This window comes from Trifolium pratense, linkage group LG3 (assembly GCF_020283565.1).
Source record: "Trifolium pratense cultivar HEN17-A07 linkage group LG3, ARS_RC_1.1, whole genome shotgun sequence".
NCBI classification, from domain to species: Eukaryota; Viridiplantae; Streptophyta; class Magnoliopsida; order Fabales; family Fabaceae; genus Trifolium; species Trifolium pratense.
Genome location: NC_060061.1, coordinates 10,812,745 through 10,838,867, shown reverse-complemented (window position 1 = coordinate 10,838,867; position 26,123 = coordinate 10,812,745). Strand labels below are relative to the sequence as shown.

Sequence of the window (26,123 nt, the reverse complement as noted above, 5' to 3'; positions counted from 1 at the left end):
GACTAAAACTGCCCTCGTTCATCCAACAAAGAATATAAGAATTTGAGTCACTAAGAAAGTGTCAACATACATCCCTTCACAGGTTCCATAACAGAAGGATAACAGTTTTTATAGCAATATGTTAGATACCAATAATTACTAGCTATGTTTTAGTACAACTTGACTACACACACACAACAATGTTGGATATTTCATCACATCAATAACTAAGGAAACACATTTCAGTGAAAGGCATGTTCGTAGTCATGATATCGGAAGTATTTGTATATGAAGTGAGCTAACAACCGCGACAATGCAAATGAAAGTACCGCCATCAGAACCATTGAATTTCTTGTTACAGCTGAAACTGCACCCTGCTTCATTGCGGCAAAAATCCCAATTGCAGCAACTGATATGATCTGCAGCGCCACTTCCACCACATTGAGGCTCTTATAGGCCAAACTGCAACTTCTGCAATTCACCACATGGCTCCAGTACCTGTTCAAATTTGATAATTTGTAATCAAGAACATGTTCAAAATACACACTAGAGATTCATATCGATTAGGTTAAGTTTTGTGTCAAAGCAAGATATGATTTGCATGTTCTGGTGAACACTGATAACCATACTTAAACTGAAACTTGACATATGAAAATATAACTAAACTGAAACTACGATGTGTCAAACACAATCTTATGTGATTTACCGGTCCAAAAGTTGTTCTCTAGGAGGTGTAGGAGGAAGAGCGCCGCTATATTTTCCTCTCCAATCAACTTGACCACCTGCATACTTCTTCAACCACTTCCTAAAACCAATCACAAGAGCATCTGATTTTGTTGGCACAAAACAGGCCTTATGCCAATTTTCTTGACCAACATCCATTATTTTCTTTTCCTATCAAAATTAATTTAGTAACATTACTTGATGAATAAGACTTCTAAATTGTTTTCCAACACGACAAGTGATTTGTATATTATAAAAGGAATTACCTCAACATGTAGAAGATATAAATCTGAATCTATAATCAAGTTTTGTCTCAGATGAAAAATCCATCGCGGTACAATTTTGTCAATCCACAGTCCGAAATTTCTTGGAGAGCACCAAATCAGTCTGCTATTACCAGGACTAACAGGAATGCAAATAAAGATCAAAGCAATTTTCTTCTGAAACGATGATTTCTGCAAAAAAGATATATTATATAACACCATTATAAAACTGGCCGCCGTGATGTAGAGGATCATATTATAGCTACTCAATTTGTTACTAATACCATAGTATCAACGGAAGATGCAGGTTTATTTGGATCACTATATGCGTAATTTGGATCATATAAAGTGTTGTTTGATGTAAACACATTGTAAAAGATGCTTGGTGGCATAAATATGCTTTTACTCCAACCCTGAGTTGCTGTGAAACCATTGACATCTAACTCTTCAATTGACAATTCAAGTGGTCTTCCTCCTTCTCTATCATCTTTCTCTGTTAAGTTAATTAAGTTTTAATTATGTAATTTTCATATAAAAAAAAAACAAATAGGAATTTTCTGGAGTTAAAACTTTTATCATATATATGCATACCTTTTGGTTGTGCAGTGTTCATTACTCCATAGTGTGCATATGGAACATGTGCAGGGTCCATGAGGTTTTCAATCAGTACCTCATACCTTTAATTGCACATTCAATTAAATTAAATATGCTAATCGGATGATATGCTTTTTTTTAAAATTAAATTGCACATTCAATATGCTAATCGGATGATATGCTTTTTTTAAAAAAATTAAATATGTTTGTAGTCTATATAAAAAATCAGATCAAATTATTATATCAATTACACCAATCACAAAAAACAATCACATAAGCTAGGCCAATCTATAAAAGAAATATCATATTTTTATATTTGTCTTAAAATCTTACCCATAAGGAATATCTCTGTTTACCATTACTCTAGTATATGATGGATCATCAATTTCTGGCATGAATGGGGGTGTTTTCCTTGTGATAATATCTTTGTACTGAGGATCAGTATTTGGCCAAAACCACAAGATATCATTCTGCACTGTGCTTGGATAAGCAGCTACACATGCTTTTTTCGACGTATGAATCTGCACTTTTTTTTAATGCAAACGCAAATGAGGATGACAAGATAACAAAACAAATTTTCCTCCCCTTCAAAAGCGGCAGTTAAAAAGGAACGGAGGGAGTAGTTACCGGAGGTCCATCACGAGGTGCCTGAGGAATGAATTTGCAATCACCTGAACCATTAAAACACCAACCATGATACACACACTGCAACCTACCCCATTGATCAATTCTTCCTTCAGACAAAGGTGCCAATCTATGAGGACATGCATCATCAAAAACTTTCCATTCACCTTCATTCCTATCCCACCATATAACAACATCAATTCCCATCACTTTCTTAGCATGAGGTGCTCTTTTGTCAAGATCACAAAGCGGCATCAAAGCGTACCACTGTGAGTACCAGTCAAATTTCTCTGAACCTGTTTCAACTTCTGCCTCATCATCCACTTGAAGATTACTACTAGAATCTGTCAATGGAGAGGGTGATAAGGCAGTGAGAAGCTTGAACTTTGAAGTGTTCCCATGAATTAATGAATGTTTTGAATGCAATTGTGAGTTCAAGAACATTGATTTCTTTAATGGGGTTTGTGTTTTAATTGCTACTGGGATGTGAAGTAAATGAACAGAAAAAGCCAACATAGCTTCCACTGTTCCCTTCTGCAAAGCTTACGGAAGAAAGTGACACAACACTTGAGGGTTCAATGATTCAACTGTAGAGATGATGCAACTAGAAGCTCACATTTTTTGTGTGCATGTTTAACAGACCCCATTTTGGTTCCCACATAGCTTCCATTGTTCCCTAGCAAAAAAATTAGAGGCTCTTATAGGCCAAACTGCAACTTCTGCAATTCACCACATGGCTCCAGTACCTACCTGTTCAATTAAAGATCTCAATCTCCCACATAAATTTTAACTAGACCATACTAAATGCCACCCTTTATGGATATCCACCACATGACAATTAAAGATCTCAATCTCCCTCCCTAATAAAATTTCCACTTCTCTCCTTATTGGGAATTTGGATCCCCTCAATTTCCCCTGTGCTCCATTTATTCCAGTTCCTTTATGGATATCCATCCATCCACCACATGGTAATTAAAGATTTCAATAGATTAGATTTCAATAGATTCCAGTTCCTTTATGGATATCCATCCACCACATGGTAATTAAAGATTTAAATGCATAGGATCATAGTTTCATGATTCCTTTGATCTTCAATAAAACATTTGATTTCAATTTCAGAAATTTTTCATTTTTGAAATTTAATTAATAAAATGTAAATAGTTAATACATCCGGATGATTCTACATCATTAGATCTTATGTCATATTACTTATACTAAATCACAATTTTCTTGGACTCATCTCTTCATGTTGTTCTTCAAAAAAATCTCTTCATGTTGTTATTATTCTGCTCATATTTAAGCCACACAAATGTTACAAAGCTCCTCTTAAGTACCAACAATTACTAGCTTTGTATTAGTACAACTTCACTACACACACACAACAATGTTGGATATTTCATCACATCAATAACTAAGGAAACACATTTCAGTGAAAGGCATGTTTGTAGTCATGATAACGTAAGTATTTGTATATGAAGTGCGCTAACAACTGCGACAATGCGAATGAAAGTACCGCCAGCACAACCAATGAATTTCTTGTTACAGCTGAAACCACACCCTGCTTCATTGCGGCAACAATCCCAATTGCAGCAACTGATATGATCTGCAGCACCACTTCCACCACATTGAGGCTCCTATAGGCCAAACTGCAACTCTTGCAATTCACCACATGGCTCCAGTACCTGTTCAAATTTGATAAGTTTCATATCGATTAGGTTAAGTTTTGTGTCAAAGCAAGATACGATTTGCATGTACTGGTGAATACTGATAACCATACTTAAATTGAAACTTGACATATGAAAATATAACTAAACTGAAACTTCGATGTGTCAAACACAATCTTATGTGATTTACCGGTCCAAAAGTTGTTCTCTAGGAGGCGTAGGAGGGAGAGCGCCGCTATATTTTCCTCTCCAATCAACTTGACCACCTGCATACTTCTTCAACCACTTCCTAAAACCAATCACAAGAGCATCTGATTTTGTTGGCACAAAACAGGCCTTATGCCAATTTGCTTGACCAACATCCATTATTTTCTTTTCCTATCAAAATTAATTTAGTAACATTACTTGATGAATAAGACTTCTAAATTGTTTTCCAACAGGATAAGTGATTTGTATATTATAAAAGGAATTACCTCAACATGTAGAAGATATAAATCTGAATCTATAATCAAGTTTTGTCTCAGATGAAAAATCCATCGCGGTACAATTTTGTCAATCCACAGTCCGAAATTTCTTGGAGAGCACCAAATCAGTCTGCTATTACCAGGACTAACAGGAATGCAAATAAAGATCAAAGCAATTTTCTTCTGAAACGATGATTTCTGCAAAAAAATTATATTATATAACACCATTATAAAACTGGCCGCCGTGATATAGAGGATCATATTATAGCTACTTAATTTGTTACTACTTACTACTACCTTAGTTTCAACGGAAGATGCAGGTTTATTTGGATCACTATATGCGTAATTTGGATCATATAAAGTTTTGTTTGATGTAAACACATTGTAAAAGATGCTTGGTGCCATAAATATGCTTTTACTCCAAACCCGAGTTGCTGTGAAACCGTTGACATCTAACTCTTCAATTGACAATTCAAGTGGTCTTCCTCCTTCTCTATCATCTTTCTCTGTTAAATTAATTAAGTTTTAATTATGTAATTTTCATATAAAAACAAATAGGAATTTTCTGAAGTTAAAACATTTATCATATATATGCATACCTTTTGGTTGTGCAGTGTTCATTACTCCATAGTGTGCATATGGAACATGTGCAGGGTCCATGAGGTTTTCAATTAGTACCTCATACCTGAAATTTTACATTCAATTTAATTAGAAAAAGATGCTAATCAGATGACATGCTTCTTTTTTTTATTAAATATGTTTGTAGTCTATGTCTATATAAAATCACAGATCTTTTAAGTTTAGTTTCTATAAACAAGATGTTTTTTGTAAAATGCGAAGACTAATTAGATATTTTATAAGGTCTAAAAACATATTTGTGTTTTCTTAAGGTCTGACATGCAAATTATGCTCATGGGATGCATAATGTAAATATGTAATGTAATGTTCTATTTTCATCTTCCAAAATCAGATCACATTAAGCTAGGCCAATCTACAAAAGAAATATCATATTTTTTTATTTGTCTTAAAATCTTACCCATAAGGAATATCTCTATTTACCATTACTCTAGTATATGACGGATCATCAATTTCTGGCATGAATGGGGGTGTTTTCCGTTTGATAATATCTTTGTACTGAGGATCAGTATTTGGCCAAAACCACAAAATGTCATTCTGCACTGTGCTTGGGTAAGCAGCTACACATGCTTTTTTCGACGTATGAATCTGCGGTTTTGTTTATGCAAAAGTAAATGAGGACTACAAGATAACAAAACAAACAATGAAAGTATCAGTTTAATGCAACACATCTATATTCCATAGGGATTGCAAGTAGAAGAAATTAAGTTGGTGGTAGTTACACATCTAAATGTGTTTTGGACTATGTAATGCCGACACTTCAGGTTGCTGGCGAGTTGGTGTTCAACACGTGTCGCTGCCTGATACTTACATGACACCAACACATATAGTTACATTCAATCATTTGTTTTTCTCATATTGTTATCACTGTCAGTGTGCAAGTGTAAGTGTCAAGATTTAATAGTACATTCTATCTTTCTTTTTAGTTGTTGTGTTAAAGGTCATTTATGCACATGCTAAGAAAACAATAAATTGTGTTAGTTTTGGTGAAATTATTTGTCATATTGCAACAATACCCTTCAAAAAAAGCGACAGATAAAAAGGAACAGGGAGTAGTTACCGGAGGTCCATCGCGAGGTGCTTGAGGAATGAACTTACAATCACCTGATCCATTAAAACACCAACCATGATACACACACTGCAACCTACCCCATTGATCAATTCTTCCTTCAGACAAAGGTGCCAATCTATGAGGACAAGCATCATCAAAAACTTTCCATTCACCTTCATTCCTATCCCACCATATAACAACATCAATTCCCATCACCTTCTTAGCATGAGGTGCTCTTTTGTCAAGATCACAAAGTGGCATCAAAGCGTACCACTGTGAGTACCAGTCAAATTTCTTTGAATCTGCTTCAACTTCTGATTCATCCCATGGAAGGTTACTACTGGACTCTGTTAACGGTGAAGGTGATGAGGCAGTGAAAAGCTTGAATTTTGAAGTGCTCCCATTACTTAATGAATGTTTTGAATGCAATTGTGAGTTCAAGAACATTGATTTTTTTAATGGGGTTTGTGTTTTAATTGCTACTGGGATGTGAAGTGAAGGAACAGAAAAGGCCAACATAGCTTCCACTGTTCCCTTCTGCAAAGCTTACGGAAAAAAGTGACAACACTTAATTGCATTTTTATAAGAGATCATGCATCTCGAAGTTCACATTTTTATAAGAGTGAAAAACCATTTTCATCCCTACAGCCACAGGTCCATCTGCTGCGCCATTATTCCTTCTTTAGGCATGCTGGTCTCACCATTTATTGTCCATTTGCTGCGCCATTATTCCTTCCTCTTTTCTTTTTTTTTTTGTTACTAACTTAGCAGCTAGAAATTTCACCCTTAAAGTCTCTGGTCCCTACATATAAAATAGAATATCTCTACCAACTGAGCTAAATCACGGGGACTCCATTATTCCTTCCTTTATTTGCAAGGAGTACAATATTCATTGTTTAGACTCAATTTTGTCGGTCATTGAGTTTGCGAGTTCACATGTTCAATATCAAACTAGCTATCCAAACCAAACATCATTGGATTTAAATGGATTAGTTCGAGTTAGCCCCAAACTTGATTGGGTTGGATTCCAATGTGGTTGGGTTGATTTGGGTGACGGGTTCGTGGGTTGACCCATACCTGTGAGCTATAACTTGTAAAAGAGCATGACAGTTTGTGGGTGTGAAGAAATCATGTGCATGTGCATGTGCATGACAGTTTGTGGGCTACATAGCAGAAAGGTATGACAACTTTTATTGCAACATGTTTGCTTCAGGAATCCAAATAATTTTTATTTTTTTTGACAAACAGGAATCCAAATAATTGAACTCATCTCTTCATGCTGTTATCATGCTCATATTTAAGCGACACAAATGTTCCAAAGCTCCTCTTAAGTAACAATAATTACCAGCTTTGTTTTAGTACAACTTCACTATGTATATACACATATAACAATTGGACATCAATAACTAAGGAAACACATTTCAGCGAAAGGCGTGGTTGTAGTCATGATAACGTAAGTATTTGTATATGAAGTGAGCTAACAGCCGCGACATTGCAAATGAAAGTACCGCAAGCACAACCAATGAATTTCTTGTTACAGCTGAAACTGCACCCTGCTTCATTGCGGCAACAATCCCAATTGCAGCAACTGATATGATCTGCAGCGCCACTTCCACCACATTAAGGCTCTTATATGCCAAATTGCAACTCTTGCAATTCACCACATGGCTCCAGTACCTGTTCAAGTTTGATAATTTTTAATTAAGAACATGGTACAAATATGCATTGCAATTAATGATTTAGTAACATCGGTCTATTTAGAATTCTCGGTTTAAGCTTGACATAAGTACAGTTCTCCACTTAAAACCATGGTTATCAATATCATATTCCAATAGTGAACAAGAAGACCTATTTTTCTAATCATGAACCGAATCTTCTTATGAATCATAAGATCCATTACAAATAAAAATCTCGATTATTCTTCGTTTTACTTACCTTTTTGTTCATATATGCTTTACTTAACCTTTTTTTCGTATAAACCCTAGCCGTCATTGAATTTTTTTTTTATTTTGTTAGATTCTTTAATCCGCGGGTCCAGTTACCTTTAATCCCGTTACCCATTTGTGATTATTTAATCCGCGGGTCCCCGTTACCTTTAATCCCGTTACCCGTTTGTGATTCTTTAATCTGCGGGTCCCCGTTACATTTAATCTCGTTACCCGTTTGTGATTCTTTAATCCGCGGGTCCCCTTACCTTTAACCACAGTTACCCGTTTGTGATTCTTTAATCCGCGGCCCCCGTTTGTGATATTTCAATCCGCGGGTATTTTTACTTAATTTGATATGGATTCATCTCTTCAGCCGCTCTTCTGCTGCTTCTTTGGTTGCTGCTCTTCGTTGGCTTGCTATCAATGGATTTAATTTATTTTCAGGGTTAATTTTGTAACAAGCTTAAAGCTTTGTAAGCTTTAGCTTGAGGGGAGTGTTAGAATAGAAAATATTATAATATTATTTGTTGAGAAAATATCTCGATTTGATTTGTTTATTCTTAGCCCTATAATAAAGGGATTTAGTTTAGATTTAAATGTATTCACTTGGTTATAAATACCAAGGTAGTATCATACTATTTGATTAATATAAATAATGTAAATATTGTAATTAGGGTTATTGACATCATTATCAATAATATTTTATTGTTCCTTATTATTTTCTCCTATTCTTTCACCTAAATTCCCCGAATTTCAAGTTGATATATGATATATGAACCTGTAATAATTCAAAATTCAAGTCATAAATCAAACGACATAAGAAAAGTGACTAGCTATACAAAGTTCACAACAAAAAGCTGGCCACACTAGGTTATACATAGTGATTCGTTAGAAAGGATCGAGATTCATCATAATCATGTTCAAAATATATACACACTAGAGATTCATATCGATTAGGTTAAGTTTTCTGTCAAATCAAGAAACGATTCACATGTATCGGAGGATACCGAGAGCCATACATAAAACATCACGTGTTAAAGGAAACTTGCCACTATTTTTGAAATATAACTAAACTGAAAATTCGATGTGTCGAATGCAATCTTATGAGTGTTACCTGTCCAAAAGCTGTTCTCTAGGAGGTGTAGGAGGAAGAGCGCCACTATATTTTCCTCTCCAATCAACTTGACCACCCGCATACTTCTTCAACCACTTTCTAAAACCAATCACAAGAGCATCTGATTTTGTTGGCACAAAACAGGCCTTATGCCAATTTTCTTGACCAACATCCGATATTTTTTTTTCCTATCAAAATTAATATAATAATATTAATCGATGAATCAAACTTTTACATTGTTCTCCAACAAGATAAGTGATTTGTAAATTATAAAAGGAATTACCTCAACATGGAGAAGATATAAATCTGAATCTAGAACCAAGTTTTGTCCCACATGAAACATCCATCGCGGTACAATTTTGTCAATCCACAGTCCAAAGTTTCTTGGAAAGCACCAAATCAGTCTGCTATTACCAGGACTAACAGGAATACAAATAAAGATCAAAGCAAATTTCTTCTGAAACGATGATTTCTGCAATAAAAATGATATTATATAACCGTTATAAAATTGGCCTCGTATTTTTCATGATATAAAGGATCATACTATAATTATTCAATTTTCTACCTTAGTGTCAACAGAAGATGCAGGTTTATTTGGATCACTATATGCATAAAAGATGCTTGGTGGCATAAATTTGCTTTTACTCCAACCCTGATCTGCTGTGAAACCATTGACATCAAACTCTTCAATTGACAATTCAAGGGGTCTTCCTCCTTCTCTATCAAGTTTCTCTGTTAAGTTAATTAAGTTTTAATTATGTAATTGTAATATATAAAACAAGCAATTTGCTGAAGTTAAAACATTTGTCATATATATGCATACCTTTTGGTTTTATAGTGTTCATTATTCCATAGTGTGCATATGGAACATGTGCAGGGTCCATGAGGTTTTCAATCAGTACCTCATACCTGAAATTGCACATTCAACTTAATTCAAAAAAATATATGCTAATCACATTAATGGTAAGCTAGGCCAATCTACAAAAGGAATATCATTCTTTTTTAGTCTTAAAATCTCACCCATAAGCAATATCTCTATTTCCCATTAAGCTAGTAAAAGATGGATCATCAATTTCTGGTATGAATGGGGGTGTTTTCCTTGTTATAATATCTTTGTATTGAGGATCAGTATTTGGCCAAAACCACAAGATATCATTCTGTACTATGCTTGGGTAAGCAGCTACACATGCTTTTTTCGAAGTATGAATCTGCACATTTTTTTAATGCAAAATTAAATCAGGATGACAAGATAACAAAACAAACCATAGAAGAATCAATTTACTGCAACACATCTATCTATATTACATAGGGATTGCAAGTAGAAGAAATTTAGATGGTCATAGGCTCATAGCTACATATCTAAATGTGTTCCGGACTATGTAGTACCGACACTTCAGATTGACATCAAGTTCGGTGTCCAACATGTGTCGTTGCTGGATACTGACTCGACCCCAACACATATAGTTACATTCAATAATTTCATTTTTTCAAATTGTTATTGATGTAATGTGTAAGTGTCATGTTTAGTGTTTGTGTCTGTGCTTCATAGGTTCTAGCCAATTGCTATGCGAGGAAAGCACCATAAAAACTATTCAATTTCTAAGCCACATAACAACAATATAATGACTACTAATAAGGATCAAGACTTAACAGTTTGTTCCCTACAAAAGCAACATTTAAAAAGGAACAAAGGGGGTAGTTACCGGAGGTCCATCGCGAGGTGCCTGAGGAATGAACTTACAATCACCTGATCCATTAAAACACCAACCATGATATACACACTGCAACCTACCCCATTGATCAATCCTTCCTTCAGACAAAGGTGCCAATCTATGAGGACATGCATCATCAAAAACTTTCCATTCACCTTCATTCCTATCCCACCATATAACAACATCAATTCCCATCACTTTCTTAGCATGAGGTGCTCTTTTGTCAAGATCACAAATTGGCATCAATGGATACCACTGTGAGTACCAATCAAATTTCTCTGAACCTTTTTCAACTTCTGCCTCATCATCCATTTGAAGATTATTACTACTGGACTCTGTTAATGGAGAAGGTGATAAGGCAGTGAAAAGCCTGAATTTTGAAGTGTTCCCACTATTTAATGGAAGTTTTGAATGCAATTGTGATTTCAAGAACATGGATTTTTTAAATGGGGTTTGTGTTTCAAGTGCTATTGGGATGTGAAATGAAGGAACAGAAAAAGCTAACATAGCTTCCATTGTTCCTTTTCTGCAAACTACAAGAGAAGAAACAGCTAAAACTTTTATCAAACGTACAATGTGAGGGGAAAGTCCGTGTTTTGTGTACGGTTAGTACTTAGTACACATACACCATGTGATTGGATTTCAAGATATATATATATAGGAGAGAGTAAAAGAAATTAGATTTGTATAGTTTTACTAATTTTCTTCAACCAATTTGCAATTGAAGCTAACCAAAAAATAACAAAGTTAATGAGAACCTTATCACTTTGATGTATTGTCAAGAGGCGACGTGTGTGACCAAGAAGCATGGAGCTCTTAATGGACAAGAGCAAACTAACAATGCCAGTCAATTACTAGTAGTCTAGTACTACTAATGGTTAGTTTTCAAAATAAAAAATAAAAAATTACTACTAAATGCTAAGAAGCCCCGATACGTGACACGATACCGATACGATACGACACTGATACGGAGATACGAGAAAATTTTCAAAATTCCCGATACAATACGGACGGGATACGTTATTTAAAAATTAAATTTAAAATTAAATATGTATAAATGTACAATATATAAACATAACTAAAATCGATAATGATAAGAAATTAACATTCAAATTACTCAAATTGAGCAAATGAGTGACAATTACATATTTAAGTTAAGTACTACCCAAAAAAGGGTGGGATGGATAGCTCAACGGATTAAACTAGTTGAACTAAGGATTAAGGAGTTGGAGATTCAGGGTTCAACTTTTGGCAACCAGAAAAACAACTAAATTTAATTATAAAAAAAGAACGTACTACACAAAAAAGACATGGTTGGTAACATCATACTCTAACATTCAATACTTAAGAGGAAACAGAATTGTATCGGTCTCATTTCATACGTTTCCATCATCAAAGAGCGTTAATTGCCTGATATTTTTTCGATACGCGTATCGGAGAAGTATCCGACGCGTATTGGTTATATTTTTTAAAAAAATAATATTAATTGATGATACTTCTTCGATACGTATATCAAAAGTATTGAACTAATATCGATATCGAGTACATATCAGAAACGATACTTCGCATTTTTGAAGTATTGAGGCTTCATAAGTAACTTATAACTTCAAGCAAATGGATTGCTTCATCATTAAATTGATCTTTGTCTTATAAGATACTCTTAAATAGATATTTTATAAAGGTTTCGTATCTTATTATATTGTTAAGTTGGTCCTCATCTTTAACTACTTATACTATCAATTAATTTTCTGTAATTTACCAACTTACTATTAATTTGATTCCTAATTTGATTCACTTATTGTCAATTTAGTCCCTAACATATTTTGAAAAAGACTATTTTTTTTTTAACAAGAAAAGACTAATTTAGTTCCCTCTTGGAACCACATTTGTGCAGCACATGATGGACAATCATAAATTGGAAGTCATATGTCAAAATAAGCTGCAACGTATAATCTAATCAGTTGATTTGATTGTTGGTTAAGTCCAAAATATCCTTACTTTAATTTGTTGTCATGTGTCCTAAATGAGGATAATTGATGTTCAAAAAATTGATATAACTGGACTAAAAGTACACACAATTTGCTATTCCAACCAAGCCACATGAGGCAATTGGGACATTGTGAGAAATGCTTTTTCAAACTAGCATTTGCATTCTAATCAAGCCACACGAGCCATTTGTCTCTTTTTGAGTGGAAAATTGATTTTTGTAACTAAGACATCTAAGCCACTTAAAATGCATGTGACAATATCCTTTATTTTGTAAGTTGTCGTGAGTTATTTTTTGGAGGCAAATTATGATATTTAAATTTCAAATTAAACATATTTTTATATTAATCAATATCTCACTCAACATGATCACTTACTTCTTATTTCATCTTCTCTCCTTTTTTATTTGTTCTTCATTTTTCTCGCTTCAATTTCACAATCTAACCTTGCTGTTCTTTTTTCTTGCTAACTAATAAAAAGTTTATAAAAGAAAGTATTTTACACGGGATAAAATTTAATTGATATAAATTTTAACTATGATATACAGGACATTATCATCGATAAAAATTTCAAAATAATTATCATATGCGAGACAAGTTCTTACTAATAAAAATTTCAAAAAAATTATTTAACACGAGGTAAATTCTAACTGATATATAAATTTTAACTATCATATATGGGATAAATTATCACTGATAAAAAATTCAAAATAATTATCATATGTGAAACAAGTTCTAACTAATAAATATTTCAAAAAAACTATTTTACACGGGATAAATTCTAACTGATATATAAATATGTAATTGTTTCTTTCAATTTAAATATTTATAAATGCAACCAATTTTGATTTTCAAACTATAATTTAAAAATATATTTTCGTAATGTTACGACCCTCGCACGGATCTATTATTGGTTCATAAGACAAATTAAAATTCTGGAAAACATAAATGTGTTTCAAGCGACAATAATATGCTCATATTAACATAGATCATTCATTTAAACTCATATTAACATATTTATTGGACAAATATAAAGAAATTTTTGCTGTTGATGGGTGTTCTTGCTTTGGTGTTCTACAATGGTAGTGTTTGTGTGAGTTGAAAAATAAATTGTGGACCGTGAGCATCCTGTTTTACAGAGTTCCCCAATGCATCTAAGTCTAAATTTTAACTCCATTTATTTGATTTATTCTTTTTATCTTTTGCATTTCTTTTCTAAATAATTGACGGGTTTCATCTAAAAGTAAACTCACTCGACAAAAAAGTAAGTCTACTTTTAAAGGTGTATATGACATGAACACAATAGAGGTGTTCACAGGTACTGTGACGGGAAGAGATTGTCGCCCATGTAAATTTTCAATCACTATAGGACTAAAAAATTAAGTAACAAAACTCGGGGCGAAGTTGAACTTATAAGATAACTTCTATATTTCAATCACTATTTATTTCAGAGTATCCACAATGAAGCACACCATTTTTTAGTACTTAAATGGTCCCACATGGACACATCATCAATTTATTATTTTTTTAATAATAGTACCTAATAGGTACTCAACCCCTCCAATGGAGCATTTCTTAAAAAGTTCTAAAATGGGTCCCATCAATAACTTCACATCATTACAATATATTTAATTATCTATTTTATAATATAAATTGATTGAATTAATGATAAAATTACAAAATTAGTATGGACTTTTTTTTATAATTCGAAAAAATAATTAAAATTCTAAATTTAATTTAAAATAATATTGCTAAATTTTAAGAATTACATAATTAAAAAATAATTTAAAATAATTAATAAAACGGTAATTTTGAGAGGAGTAGAATCCTTCAATTTGGTTTTGATTTATATGATAGGAGTATTTATTTTTTTTTCCAACGATAAAAAGAAACAAACAATGACTACCAACGTCTATATATGGTTGACATTAATTTTTTATGTCAATTTAAAAGTTGTGATTTTTTTATTTTTTGAATATATTAAATAAAGTGGGTCCCATATAAAAGAAGAGAGAGAGTTCTTATATTAGAATTGGTACCTATTAAGTACTAAAATGTGTTGTGCTCCAATGGTAGTACCTAATAAGTACCATGAGTACCTAATAGGTACTACACCATTGGAGATGGTCTCAGTAACCAATAGAATAATTGTACACAACTATAGGCCATAAATAAGACCTTCATAAAGTTAAATTACAAGATAAATTTGGATAATCGATGATCAACTTATTTAATAAAATGTACAAGTAAACCGGGTGTAGTATGACTGCATTTTTATAAGCGGATTTCAGGTTCAAAGTAAGAACCCTTGTTCAAAAAATTCTGCAACAATTCTCCAAATGGCATTGATGAGTATATGGATGGGGAAGTTGAACTTATAAGAGACTTTGCAGGTCCTATAATGGCTTCTTTACTTGGATTAATGCTCATATTTAAGCCACACAAATGTTCCAAAGCTACTCTTAATCACACCAATAATACTAGCTTTGTTTTATTACAACTTCACTTTATTATATACATAACAATGATTGACATGAATAACTAAGGAAACACATTTCAGAGAAAGGCGTGGTTGTAGTCATGATAACGTAAGTATTTGTATATGAAGTGAGCTAACAGCCGCGACAATACGAATGAAAGTACCCCCAGCACAACCATTGAATTTCTTGTTACAGCTGAAACCGCACCTTGCTTCATTGCGGCAACAATCCCAATTGCAGCAACTGATATGATCTGCAGCACCACTTCCGCCACATTGAGGCTCTTATAGGCCAAATTGCAACTCTTGCAATTCACCACATGGCTCCAGTACCTGTACAAATATGATAACATTGATCTTTTTAGAATTCGTAAGAACGCATCGAGATTCATCATATGAACCGGGACTCAAGATGGGATTCATGTTCAAAATATATACACACTAGAGATTCATATCGATTAGGTTAAGTTTTGTGTCAAAGCAAAATACGATTTGCATGTACCGGTGGATACTGCTAAGTAACCAGACTTAAATTGAAACTTCACATTCAATGTGTCAAATGCAATCTTATGTGAGTTACCTATCCAAAAGTTGTTCTCTAGGAGGCGTAGGAGGAAGAGCTCCGCTATATTTTCCTCTCCAATCAACTTGACCACCAGCATACTTCTTTAACCACTTTCTAAAAGCAATCACAAGAGCATCTGATTTTGTTGGAACAAAACAGGCCTTATGCCAATTTTCTTGACCAACATCCATTATTTTTTTTTCCTATCAAAATTATTTTAGTAACATTATTTGATGAATCAAACTTCTAAATTGTTTTTCAAGTGGATAAGTGATTTGGAAATTATAAAAGGAATTACCTCAACATGGAGAAGATATAAATCTGAATCTAGAATCAAGTTTTGTCCGACATGAAACATCCATCGCGGTACAATTTTGTCAATCCATTGTCCGAAATTTCTTGGAAAGCACCAAATCAGTCTGCTATTACCAGGACTAACAGGAATACAAATTAAGATCAAAGCAAATTTCTTCTGGAACAATAATTTCTGCAAAAAACAAGAAAAATGTACTATTAAACCATATAAACCGACCGCTCAGTTTTCATGATATAATGCATCATATTATAGCTACTCAATTTTCTACCTTAGTTTCATCAGAAGATGCAGGTTTATATACGTAAAAGATGCTTGGTGACATAAATTTGCCTTTACTCCAACCCTGATCTGCCGTGAAACCATTGACATCGAACTCTTCAATTGACAATTCAAGTGGTGTTCCTCCTTCTCTATCAAGTTTATCTGTTAAGTTAATTAAGTTTTAATTATGTAATTGTCATATATAAAACAAATAGCAATTTGCTGAAGTTAAAACATTTATCATATATATGCATACCTTTTGGATGATCAGTGTTCATTATTCCACGGTGTGCATATGGAACATGTGCTGGGTCCATGAGGTTTTCAATTAGTACCTCGTACCTGAAATTGCACATTCAATTTAACTCGAAACATATATGCTAATCACATTAATGTTAAGCTAGGCCAATCTATGAAAGGAATATCATTCTTTTTTAATCTTAAAATCTTACCCATAAGCAATTTCTCTGTTTCCCATTAAGCTACTATAGGATGGATCATCAATTTCTGGTATGAATGGGGGTGTTTTCTTTGTGATAATATCTTTGTATTGAGGATCAGTATTTGGCCAAAACCACAAGATATCATTCTGCACTGTGCTTGGGTAAGCAGCTACACATGCTTTTTTCGACGTATGAATCTGCAATTTTATTTATGCAAAAGTAAATGAGGACTACAAGAAAACTAAACAAACAATGGAAGGATCAGTTTAATGCAACATAAACAATTTTTTCTCTTCAAAATCGACAGTTAAAAAGGAACGGAGGGAGTAGTTACTGGAGGTCCATCATGAGGTGCCTGAGGAATGAATTTGCAATCACCTGATCCATTGAAACACCAACCATGATACACACACTGCAACCTACCCCATTGATCAATTCTTCCTTCAGACAAAGGTGCCAATCTATGAGGACATGCATCATCAAAAACTTTCCATTCACTTTCATTCCTATCCCACCATATAACAACATCAATTCCCATTACTTTCTTAGCATGAGGTGCCCTTTTATCAAGATCACAAAGTGGCATCAAAGCATACCACTGTGAGTACCAGTCAAATTTCTCTGTATCTGTTTCAACTTCTGATTCATCATCCACTTGAAGATTACTACTAGAATATTTCAACGGAGAGGGTGATAATTCACTAAAAACCTTAAATTTTGAAGTGATCCCACTATTTAATGGAAGTTTTGAATGCAATTGTGATTTCAAGAACATGGATTTTTTAAATGGGGTTTGTGTTTCAAGTGCTATTGGGATGTGAAATGAAGGAACAGAAAAAGCTGACATAGCTTCCATTATTCCTTTTCTGCAAACTACAAGAGAATAAGAAACAGCTAAAACTTTTATCAATCGTACTACAATGTGAGGGAAAAGACCATTGTTTTTGGTTAGTACCCATACATCATGTGATTGGATTTCAAGAGAGAGATATATAGAGGAGAGATTAGTATATTTTTTTTCGTCACTGGTATCTGGCCTACTAGACCGCCTAATATAGTTCGGAGTCAGTTATGACATCAAGTTATTTCAACCTCTTCCTAATCGCAGTTGCAATGGATGAAATCGTTGTCCTCCCTACCAAGTTCAGCATCAATCATTAGTGGACCAACTAACAATTGACGGAGAGATTAGTATTTGTTTTACTAATTTTCTTCAATCAAATTGCTAAAACTTTTATCAACCGTCCATTGTGAGGAAAAAGACCATTGTTTTTGGTTAGTATGCATACATCATGTCTGATTGGATTTCAAGAAAGATATATATGAGGTTGTTAATTTACTCCCACCTAAAAATACGTGGCAGTAAGTTAGTAAGCTTACTCCTACTATATATTTACTAAAAAATCAATTTTATTTGTACAAACCAACTTGAGTCATAAGGTTAGTTTTGTAAATGTCATTTTATTCTATTTTTAAAACAAATTATTAAAAACACGTTTCCTTAATTTTAGGAAATGTATCATAGGTACCAACTAACATTGATTTTTAATTAATTCAAATACACTCATGGCCAAAATTGTGAAGCTTATATACTCATGTTTCAAGCCGCTAATAGATCAAGACCGTCCGATCAATAATCAATAGTTACGATTGTTTTATACTTACTTTTATTATATCTAATTTGAACTGTCTGATCTACAATCAACGGTTGAGACCTATTACTGCGGGCAACTGCGTGTTCCTGCTACTGCAGGAGATTCAGATCCCAAAAAATAATTGTAACAAGGCTTAACTGTAATTTTAGCCCCTCTATTTTACAAAATCCACAATTTTGGTCCCTATATTTTTCCCACTATTTTGTTCCATTTGTTTTAAAAAATTGAGACATTTAGTCTCCCTCTTATTTTGACCGTTAATTTAGAAAATACATCACCTCATTAAATGTCATGGACATGTACACCATGATGATGTGGTAGCCACATGGCAGCCACATCACATTTTATTTTCTTTTTTTAAAAAAAAATTCTGAAATACGACATTCTATTTTTTTAAATAAAAACATAATTAAAAAATAAAACATAAAAGTAAATAAAAGAAGAAAAATCGTGGAGATAAGGGTTCTGTTTTCACCAACCCCTTTTTTCTAATTCGTTAATTTACTTTATCTGAACAAAATCCTAGTGAATCAGAAATTAAACAAGTGTGTAGGTAGTTAACAACAACTTTGATGTAAATTAAGAGTTAATTCCCAGCAAAAGAAGATAGCAAAGTGAGGGGTTAAGGTTTTTGAGTAGACTAATGTTGTTTCCTACTTTGTCGACAATGAAGAGAGCATAGGAAGTTTCCAAGTTTTTATACGATTAAATTATGTTCTTATTTTGTTTCAAAAAAATCACAGTATGTTTTTTTTTTGGTAGAAACAGTATGTTTTTATTTAGGAAAATAAAATGTCATTTTAAAAAATTGGAAAACAAAATAAAATCTGACGTGGATGCCACATTATTTTGACATGTGATCTAAATTGAAGGTCAAAATAAGAGGGCTAAATGTTTGAATTTTTGAAAATAAGAGGACCAAAATTTTAAAAATAAAAATAGAGGAAGCAAAATTGCAGATTTTGTAAATAGGGGATCAAAACTGCATTTAGGGTCTGTTTGGATTAGTTTATTTTGAACTTATGTAAACAGCTTATGCAGTATAAATTAGGTTTTATATTGTTTTATAAGTTCATACTAGTGAAAATTGTATTTTTATAAGCTATTTTATCATAAACTACCTTGACAACAGGGACGGAGCCAAGAATTTAGCTCAAGCGGGGCCGAGTTTAAAAATATAATTAGTAAAGAAAAAAAACTAAATTTTGAAAGCACGACATATATAAGAAGTTATAGACCATTCTTTTTAAGTCTAACTTTTTGGTGTTTATTGTTATATGTATTGTAATTTTGATCTTAATTTATGCATTTTGCCATAAAAATTACAACTTTTTATATCATAGAATGCGAGTTCTAATTTCAAAAAAGATTTTTTTTTATTGAATTCATTATTGGGGCAATAAATCAATTTTTTGGTACAAAAATACTATTTTTAGTTGAAAAAACATGTTGCAATCAAATATACACCAAGTATAAGTTTTCAAAAAAAAAAAAAAATACACCAAGTATAAAAACAGAGCCAAATTTTGAATGAAAAAAGGGACAATTTTTATGAGTTTGATAAAATAAAGGGACAAAAAGTGAAATTCAACCGGTAATATAATATTATAGTAATATAAAAAAATATTCAAAAATATGTATGGGGATCGTGGTCTCTGTTGGTCCCCCTTCTAGCTTCGTCCCTGCTTGACAAACTTATAGTAATACATAAAAATTACAACTTATTTGCATAAGCTCAAAAATAAGCTAATTCAAATTGTCTGTAATCCCATTATAACAAAGCTAATGAGAACCTTATCACTTTGATGTATTGTCAAGAGGCGACGTGTGTGACCAAGAAACATTGAGCTCTTATGGACGCAAGAGCAAACTAACAATGCCAGTCAATTACTAGTACTATTAATGGTGAGTTTTCAAAAAATAAAATTACTACTAGTGGTTATAACTTCAAGCAAACGGAATATATATGTCCAATTTCAGATTGCTTAATTAAAAATTAACACATATTCAGTTTTTTATAATTTATAATTTTTTTTAATTTATTTATGATTTTCATTTGAATCCGTTTGAATTGAACATCCCGCTCAAAATTCATGAAGAGAATCGGAGCCGGAGTATTTCATTAAACATTCCACTCCGCCTCTCTTTGAGAGTTTTGAGCGGGATGTTCAATCCAAACCGATTCAAATAAAAATCATTAATTAATTTAAAAAATTAAAAATTATAAAAAATTGAATACTTGTTAACGTGTTTGAATGTTCTTTTGTAAAAGTTGTTAGATCAGATTGAGTTTTTAGATTTTTCAAAATCAAACATTATACTTTTATTTTAATATTTATTTTATCTTTTAATTAATATTAGTATGATACTTCATCCGTCCTAAAATAAGTGACATAGTTGACTATTTCATGCATGTCGGTGTATAATTTTGACGATTAATATTTTTAATTGTATAATAGTAAAAATTATAAAAAGTTGATATTTTAAAAATATTCATCAAGACGAATTCAATATCTTATATGTTAATATTTATTTTTATTTATTAGTAAAAAAATATGATCAAAATAAGATATATAAATAGTACTTATAGTCAAAATGTGTCACTCATTATGGGACGGAGGGAGTATATTGTATTAACCTACTATTATTTGTTAGTTTTAATTTATTTTTTTTAACACTACTTATTAGTTTAATTTAATCTATTATTTTTACTATTTTATATTAGTACTACTCCCTCTAGTCCTTAACGTAATAAGTTGACTTTTTAGATACATTGCAAAATAAATGTATCTAATTTATAATATGAATAATGCTAGCAACACACTCTTTAACAAACACACTCCAACACACTCTCTTTTATTGGTTGAAATTCACATGGGTCCCATAAAAAAGTGTGGACCCATATAACTTTTATGGGACCCGTATAAATTTTAACTAATAGAAGAGAGTGTGTTAGAGTGTGTTTGTTAAAGAGTGTGTTGCTAGCATTCATCTTATAATATATAGTATAGATACATCAATTTTTCAATATATTTAAAAGTGATTTTTTTTTATATTAAAAATCAAATGGAGTATTTAAGTGTTGAATGCAACTGTGAGTTCAAGAACATGAATTTTTTTAATGGGGTTGTGTTTTAATTGCTACAAAGATGTGAAGTGAATGAACGGAAAAAGCCAACATAGCTTCTGCAAAGCTTACGGAAGAAAGTGAGTGTTCAATGATTGAACTATAGAGATGAATGAATTATGATGCAACTAGAACTAGAAGCTCACATTTTTTGTGTGCATTTTTATCGGACATTTTTTCTAAGTCAGACATTTTTTTATACCACCAGTTTAATCTGATTTGGGATCAGTTCTGATATCAAGTGGTTTCAGCCTTTTTTATTTTTATGTTTATCGTAATTTTTGTATAAAATCATGCATTATGCCATAAAATTTGTGACTCTTTACTTCAAAATATGTTATTTTTAAAAAAAATTAAAAAAACAATGATTTTTAGTCTCAAAAGAGATATTTTATCATTAAACTCAATATTGGGAAAATAAATTACATTTTTTGAACCAAAAAAATATCATTTTTAGTTGGAAAAGCATTCGCTAAGATAAATTTGCAACAAATTTTTAAATAGAACCCAAAAAATTGAAATAAAAAAGGGGGCCAATTTTGTGAGTTTAGTATGGAGTAATAGTGGGAAAACATGGTGAAATTACATCAAAAATATAATAACATACTAAATAAAAAGAATTAAAAAAAATAGAGGACACTGTGACCTCCGCTAGACCTTCTTCTACCTCTGCCTTTGGGCACATGCAAGACCCAATAGTTACAAGAGTACAATAATAGGGGAGATTGTGGCCTATGCTATTACAATACGTCTTTAATTAAGAATAGGAGTACAATAGTACAAAAAACTGTGACATACCAATAATTAATACCCATGGCAATGCATGGTGGTGGTGGGTTTGAGAATTGCAATCTTAGAAAAAGAGGGTTTGAGAGGAATCAAAAGCATCCACAATGAATCTCCATTTTCTCTAGTCAATTTTAAGTTGGATTGTAGCTTTTTAACAATGTTCTAATCAACTGGTAAATTATTTAATCGGTTTAATATTAGATCGTACCTTGTCAATAGTCTTTCAATCAATAAATAAATTATTTATCTTTGCTATGATTAAATTTTGAAGTCATTTTTTACAAATTAACTTTCTATAATATGTTTTAAGTATGCCTGAAAAAATAATTGAAAAATACATGCTGAATCAAAAAGAGAAAATAAAATTGTGTGTTATATTTTTTGTGGAGACTAATAATTAATAAAAATTAAATAAGGAGTAACCTTAAAAAATATCCATTTTGTAAGAACGAATAATATAATTATAATTGTAATAAAAAAAAGGAAAATGCTAAACAGTGCCCCCGGGGCACTCTTTAAGCATCTTAAATAGTAAGTTTTTGTTAAAATTTTATGGAAATGTGTGAAGTCAACGCCTCGAAAATTGAAATGTTCCACTTTTTGAGGAAATTATTTCTTTAAATAGAATGCTTAAAGAGTGCCACGGGGGCACTGTTTAGCAAGACCCTAAAAAAAATAAATGTATGGTAAAGGTTATGGTAGACAATTTATGAAGAAAAAAAATGATATGTCAACAAGTTGAGTTTGCAAGTTTGCTTGTTCAATATAAAGCTCGCTACTTAAACCAAACATCATTGGATTTAAAATTAAATGGATTAGTTCGAGTTAGACCAAGTCAAAAAGTTTGGAAAAAATGCAATAATTTGAATGTAATAATTACATAAATGCAACCTTTTGGGAATTGTGGATTGAAACATGTCTCCAACATATTGAATGTCTCAATATGAAAGCGTCGTGAAAGTGTCGTCTCACCTGCTTGATTTCTCCAAAGATATGAACATACATCACTTCAAAGGGTTCCACAGCAGAAAGGTAAAACAACTTTTATTCCAAGGTTAATGTTAAATATGTTTGGATCTCATCCCCAAAAGCTAGCTCAAAGGGTGAGGTTGCCCTCACATATTTATACACTTAACCGCCCGGGAACCTAAGCAATGTGGGACTTCAAACAAACTCCAACAACACAACAACATATTCAACACCCACCCTCACGCCTAGCGTGGTCCTGGGTCAAATGCCCACATTGCAGTCCTTAACCCGGCTCTGATACCATGTTAAATATGTTTGGATCTCATCCCCAAAAGCTAGCTCAAAGGGTGAGGTTGCCCTCACATATTTATACACTTAACCGCCCGGGAACCTAAGCAATGTGGGACTTCAAACAAACTCCAACAACACAACAACATATTCAACAGTTAAAATGTCACATAATTTTTGTAGAGACTTCAAATATATGTAACGTGGAATAAAATTCTTAAAATAGGTTTTAATGATAGTTCAGTTGATAGTCTAGTGATATTATTATACACAAAAATGAGAGTTTGAACATCAACCTACTTATTCTCTCCGGATATAAATATAAGCGAAAAAATACTTAAAATTTTAGTCATTATTATAAGTAAAAGTTAATTATTTTTAAACTAATTAATACTACTATTTCTAATATGCCTTTATTTAATTCTATTTTATTTTAGATATTTATTTCACTTTTACACTTTTCAAAATGGGTAATATAGTAAACTTAACTCATGTTTTGCATTGTTTGTCAAAAAAAAAAACTCATGTTTTGCATTAAATCAAGAAAATTAACTACACTTAACTAAATTTCTTAAACACCGCGTAAATATTTTTTTTGCTTATATTTATATCCGGAGAGAGTATGTATTTTAAGAGTAAAATTCTGACACCAAGCTATTTAAAATAAAAATAAAAATAAAAAACAAACTGCAGGGTGCAAGTGGCTATGCCTCATAGAGCTGGAAATGAGTCGAGCTGAGTTGAACTCGTCTGAGCTTGACTCGACTCGATAGGAATTGATTCAGGTCAAAACTCGGCTCAAGTTTGACACGGACTATTTTGTCAGCTTGAATTCGGCTCGTTTAAAATCCCTAAACAATTCGGTTCGACTCATTAGGTCCAACTCATTTGTTTGAATTTTTTTTTTTTACAAATAAAACAAGTAATTTTTTCAAACAAACACGTCAACTTAATAAAACTAGTATTAATTAACAGCTTTGTTAATTGGATTCCAAGAATAAATGAAGTTATGATTCTCGCTCCTCATTTTATAGATAAATTGTTTCTTATCCTTTACAAAAGTTTCGATGTGGACTCTTGAAATTGGCATAGAAACTAATAAACGAGTTGTTTTTTAAGATATTTATTTCACTTTTACACTTTTTAAAAGGGATAATATAGTAAACTTAACTCATGTTTTGCATTAAATTAAGAAAATTAATTATACTTAACTAAATTTGTTAAACACCGCATAAACGGTTTTTTTTGCTAATATTTGTGGCCGGAGGAAGTACTAATTACTATTGCCTCCGTCCCAAAATATAAGCAAAAATGAATCAAACAAACTTGATGTATTTGGTTCAAAATTTGAACTAAATACATTCACTTTTGTTGACCAACTTTTGCTTATATTTTGGAAAGGTGGGAGTATTATATATATAGAGTTCAAGTTCAACTCATTTATTTAACAAACTAAATTTTCAACTCAAGTTCGACCATGGACGGATCCAGACATTTATCTAACAAGGGGTGATGACAGTCAATTATATGATGTTTTTGGTAGTAATTTAGGGTAGTTTTAATAGAAATTGAAGCCCAAAAGCAAACAAATACTTGGAAAAGTGAAGTTACTTGGCCCAGAAGTAAGAAAAGTGGAAAAAGCATCAAAAAGGGCAAAAACATAATAAACAACGCAACCATCGTACCTATGATGAGATCCGGCGTGGCGCGATGAGAAGACGGTTTAAATTGAAGAAAATCTGCAACAAATCTTTTCCATCGTACCACGATGACTTGTCATCATGGCACGATGAAGGCAGTTGAAGAAAGCATAAAATCTGGAGAAGATCTTCCATCGTACCACGATGGGTGCGATAGACGCGCAGAAGAAGCTCAAACCCAGCTGAAAAACTATAAATATAGCATTCCTCATTCACTATTATTCATTCAGAAATCACTCAACAATAGTGATACTCAAGAGAGAGTTGGGATAACTCTAAGGAGGAGACAATGAGGTTTCAGGTGCTCCGAGGGCATATGGTGATCTTTATGCTTTATTTTCCTTATTGTTTTATTATGGTCTTTAGTAACTAAACCCATAAAGGGTTAGGTCAAGTAGATGAACTCCCCTATGAATGCTTGAAACATGTAATCTGGTTATATTCCAAGACTATTTACAAATTGCTATTCATTTATTATTTGTTAGTATCTCTATTTATCGTTTTATACATTATCATATATGAACGGCCACATATTTTGCTAGTAACTAGGGTCAAAGTGGATACTGTGACACATCTAAGACTTCTGAATCAAAGAGATACTATAACCTACTTATATGAGACCATTAAATTCAGTATCTGCGGTTAGATTTGAGATTAAGAATTGCACATAGTTAAATTTTGTACTGATATTAGGAAACCAAACATGATAGAGAACTTATTAAATTCTGAACCTCTAAAGGTAAGGACGCCCATTCGAAGATGAACCCGTTAAAGGTAAGGACACGAGATAACGA

The 26,123-nt window shown here is 32.4% G+C and overlaps 3 protein-coding genes across 7 annotated transcripts; all 3 read right to left on the bottom strand.

The window, feature by feature from the left end:
- Positions 1-88: 88 nt before the first annotated feature.
- On the bottom strand, positions 89-2,733 carry LOC123914163 (protochlorophyllide-dependent translocon component 52, chloroplastic-like). Its single transcript, XM_045965188.1, has 7 exons — positions 2,187-2,733; positions 1,893-2,080; positions 1,557-1,642; positions 1,250-1,458; positions 969-1,157; positions 686-873; positions 89-477 (listed from the first exon to the last, which is right to left on the bottom strand). Exons 1-7 carry the CDS (start codon positions 2,697-2,699, stop codon positions 222-224), a joined length of 1,629 nt encoding a protein of 542 aa, XP_045821144.1. The 5' UTR covers positions 2,700-2,733; the 3' UTR covers positions 89-221.
- Positions 2,734-2,856: 123 nt separating this feature from the next.
- On the bottom strand, positions 2,857-18,095 carry LOC123914166 (protochlorophyllide-dependent translocon component 52, chloroplastic-like). Of its 4 annotated transcripts, none has more exons than XM_045965195.1 (7): positions 10,744-11,509; positions 10,061-10,248; positions 9,864-9,949; positions 9,606-9,772; positions 9,324-9,512; positions 9,041-9,228; positions 2,857-2,929 (listed from the first exon to the last, which is right to left on the bottom strand). In XM_045965195.1, exons 1-7 carry the CDS (start codon positions 11,266-11,268, stop codon positions 2,872-2,874), a joined length of 1,401 nt encoding a protein of 466 aa, XP_045821151.1. In that variant the 5' UTR covers positions 11,269-11,509; the 3' UTR covers positions 2,857-2,871. The 4 variants fall into 4 exon arrangements, with proteins under 4 accessions (XP_045821151.1, XP_045821152.1, XP_045821149.1 ...); XM_045965196.1 differs by lacking the exons at positions 9,041-9,228; positions 9,324-9,512; positions 9,606-9,772; ... (1 more) ...; positions 10,061-10,248; positions 10,744-11,509 and adding exons at positions 15,797-15,984; positions 16,080-16,268; positions 16,366-16,520; ... (1 more) ...; positions 16,811-16,998; positions 17,136-17,760 and having other exon boundaries at positions 2,872-2,929; XM_045965193.1 differs by lacking the exon at positions 2,857-2,929 and adding an exon at positions 7,207-7,675 and having other exon boundaries at positions 10,744-11,603.
- LOC123914164 (protochlorophyllide-dependent translocon component 52, chloroplastic-like) lies at positions 3,274-7,091 on the bottom strand. 2 transcript variants are annotated; one of them, XM_045965190.1, is made up of 7 exons: positions 6,008-7,091; positions 5,348-5,535; positions 4,911-4,996; positions 4,609-4,817; positions 4,321-4,509; positions 4,038-4,225; positions 3,274-3,865 (listed from the first exon to the last, which is right to left on the bottom strand). In XM_045965190.1, the coding sequence occupies exons 1-7, from the start codon at positions 6,515-6,517 to the stop codon at positions 3,610-3,612; spliced, it is 1,626 nt and encodes a 541-aa protein (XP_045821146.1). In that variant the 5' UTR covers positions 6,518-7,091; the 3' UTR covers positions 3,274-3,609. The 2 variants fall into 2 exon arrangements, with proteins under 2 accessions (XP_045821146.1, XP_045821145.1); XM_045965189.1 differs by having other exon boundaries at positions 4,606-4,817; positions 6,008-6,599.
- Positions 18,096-26,123: the final 8,028 nt, after the last annotated feature.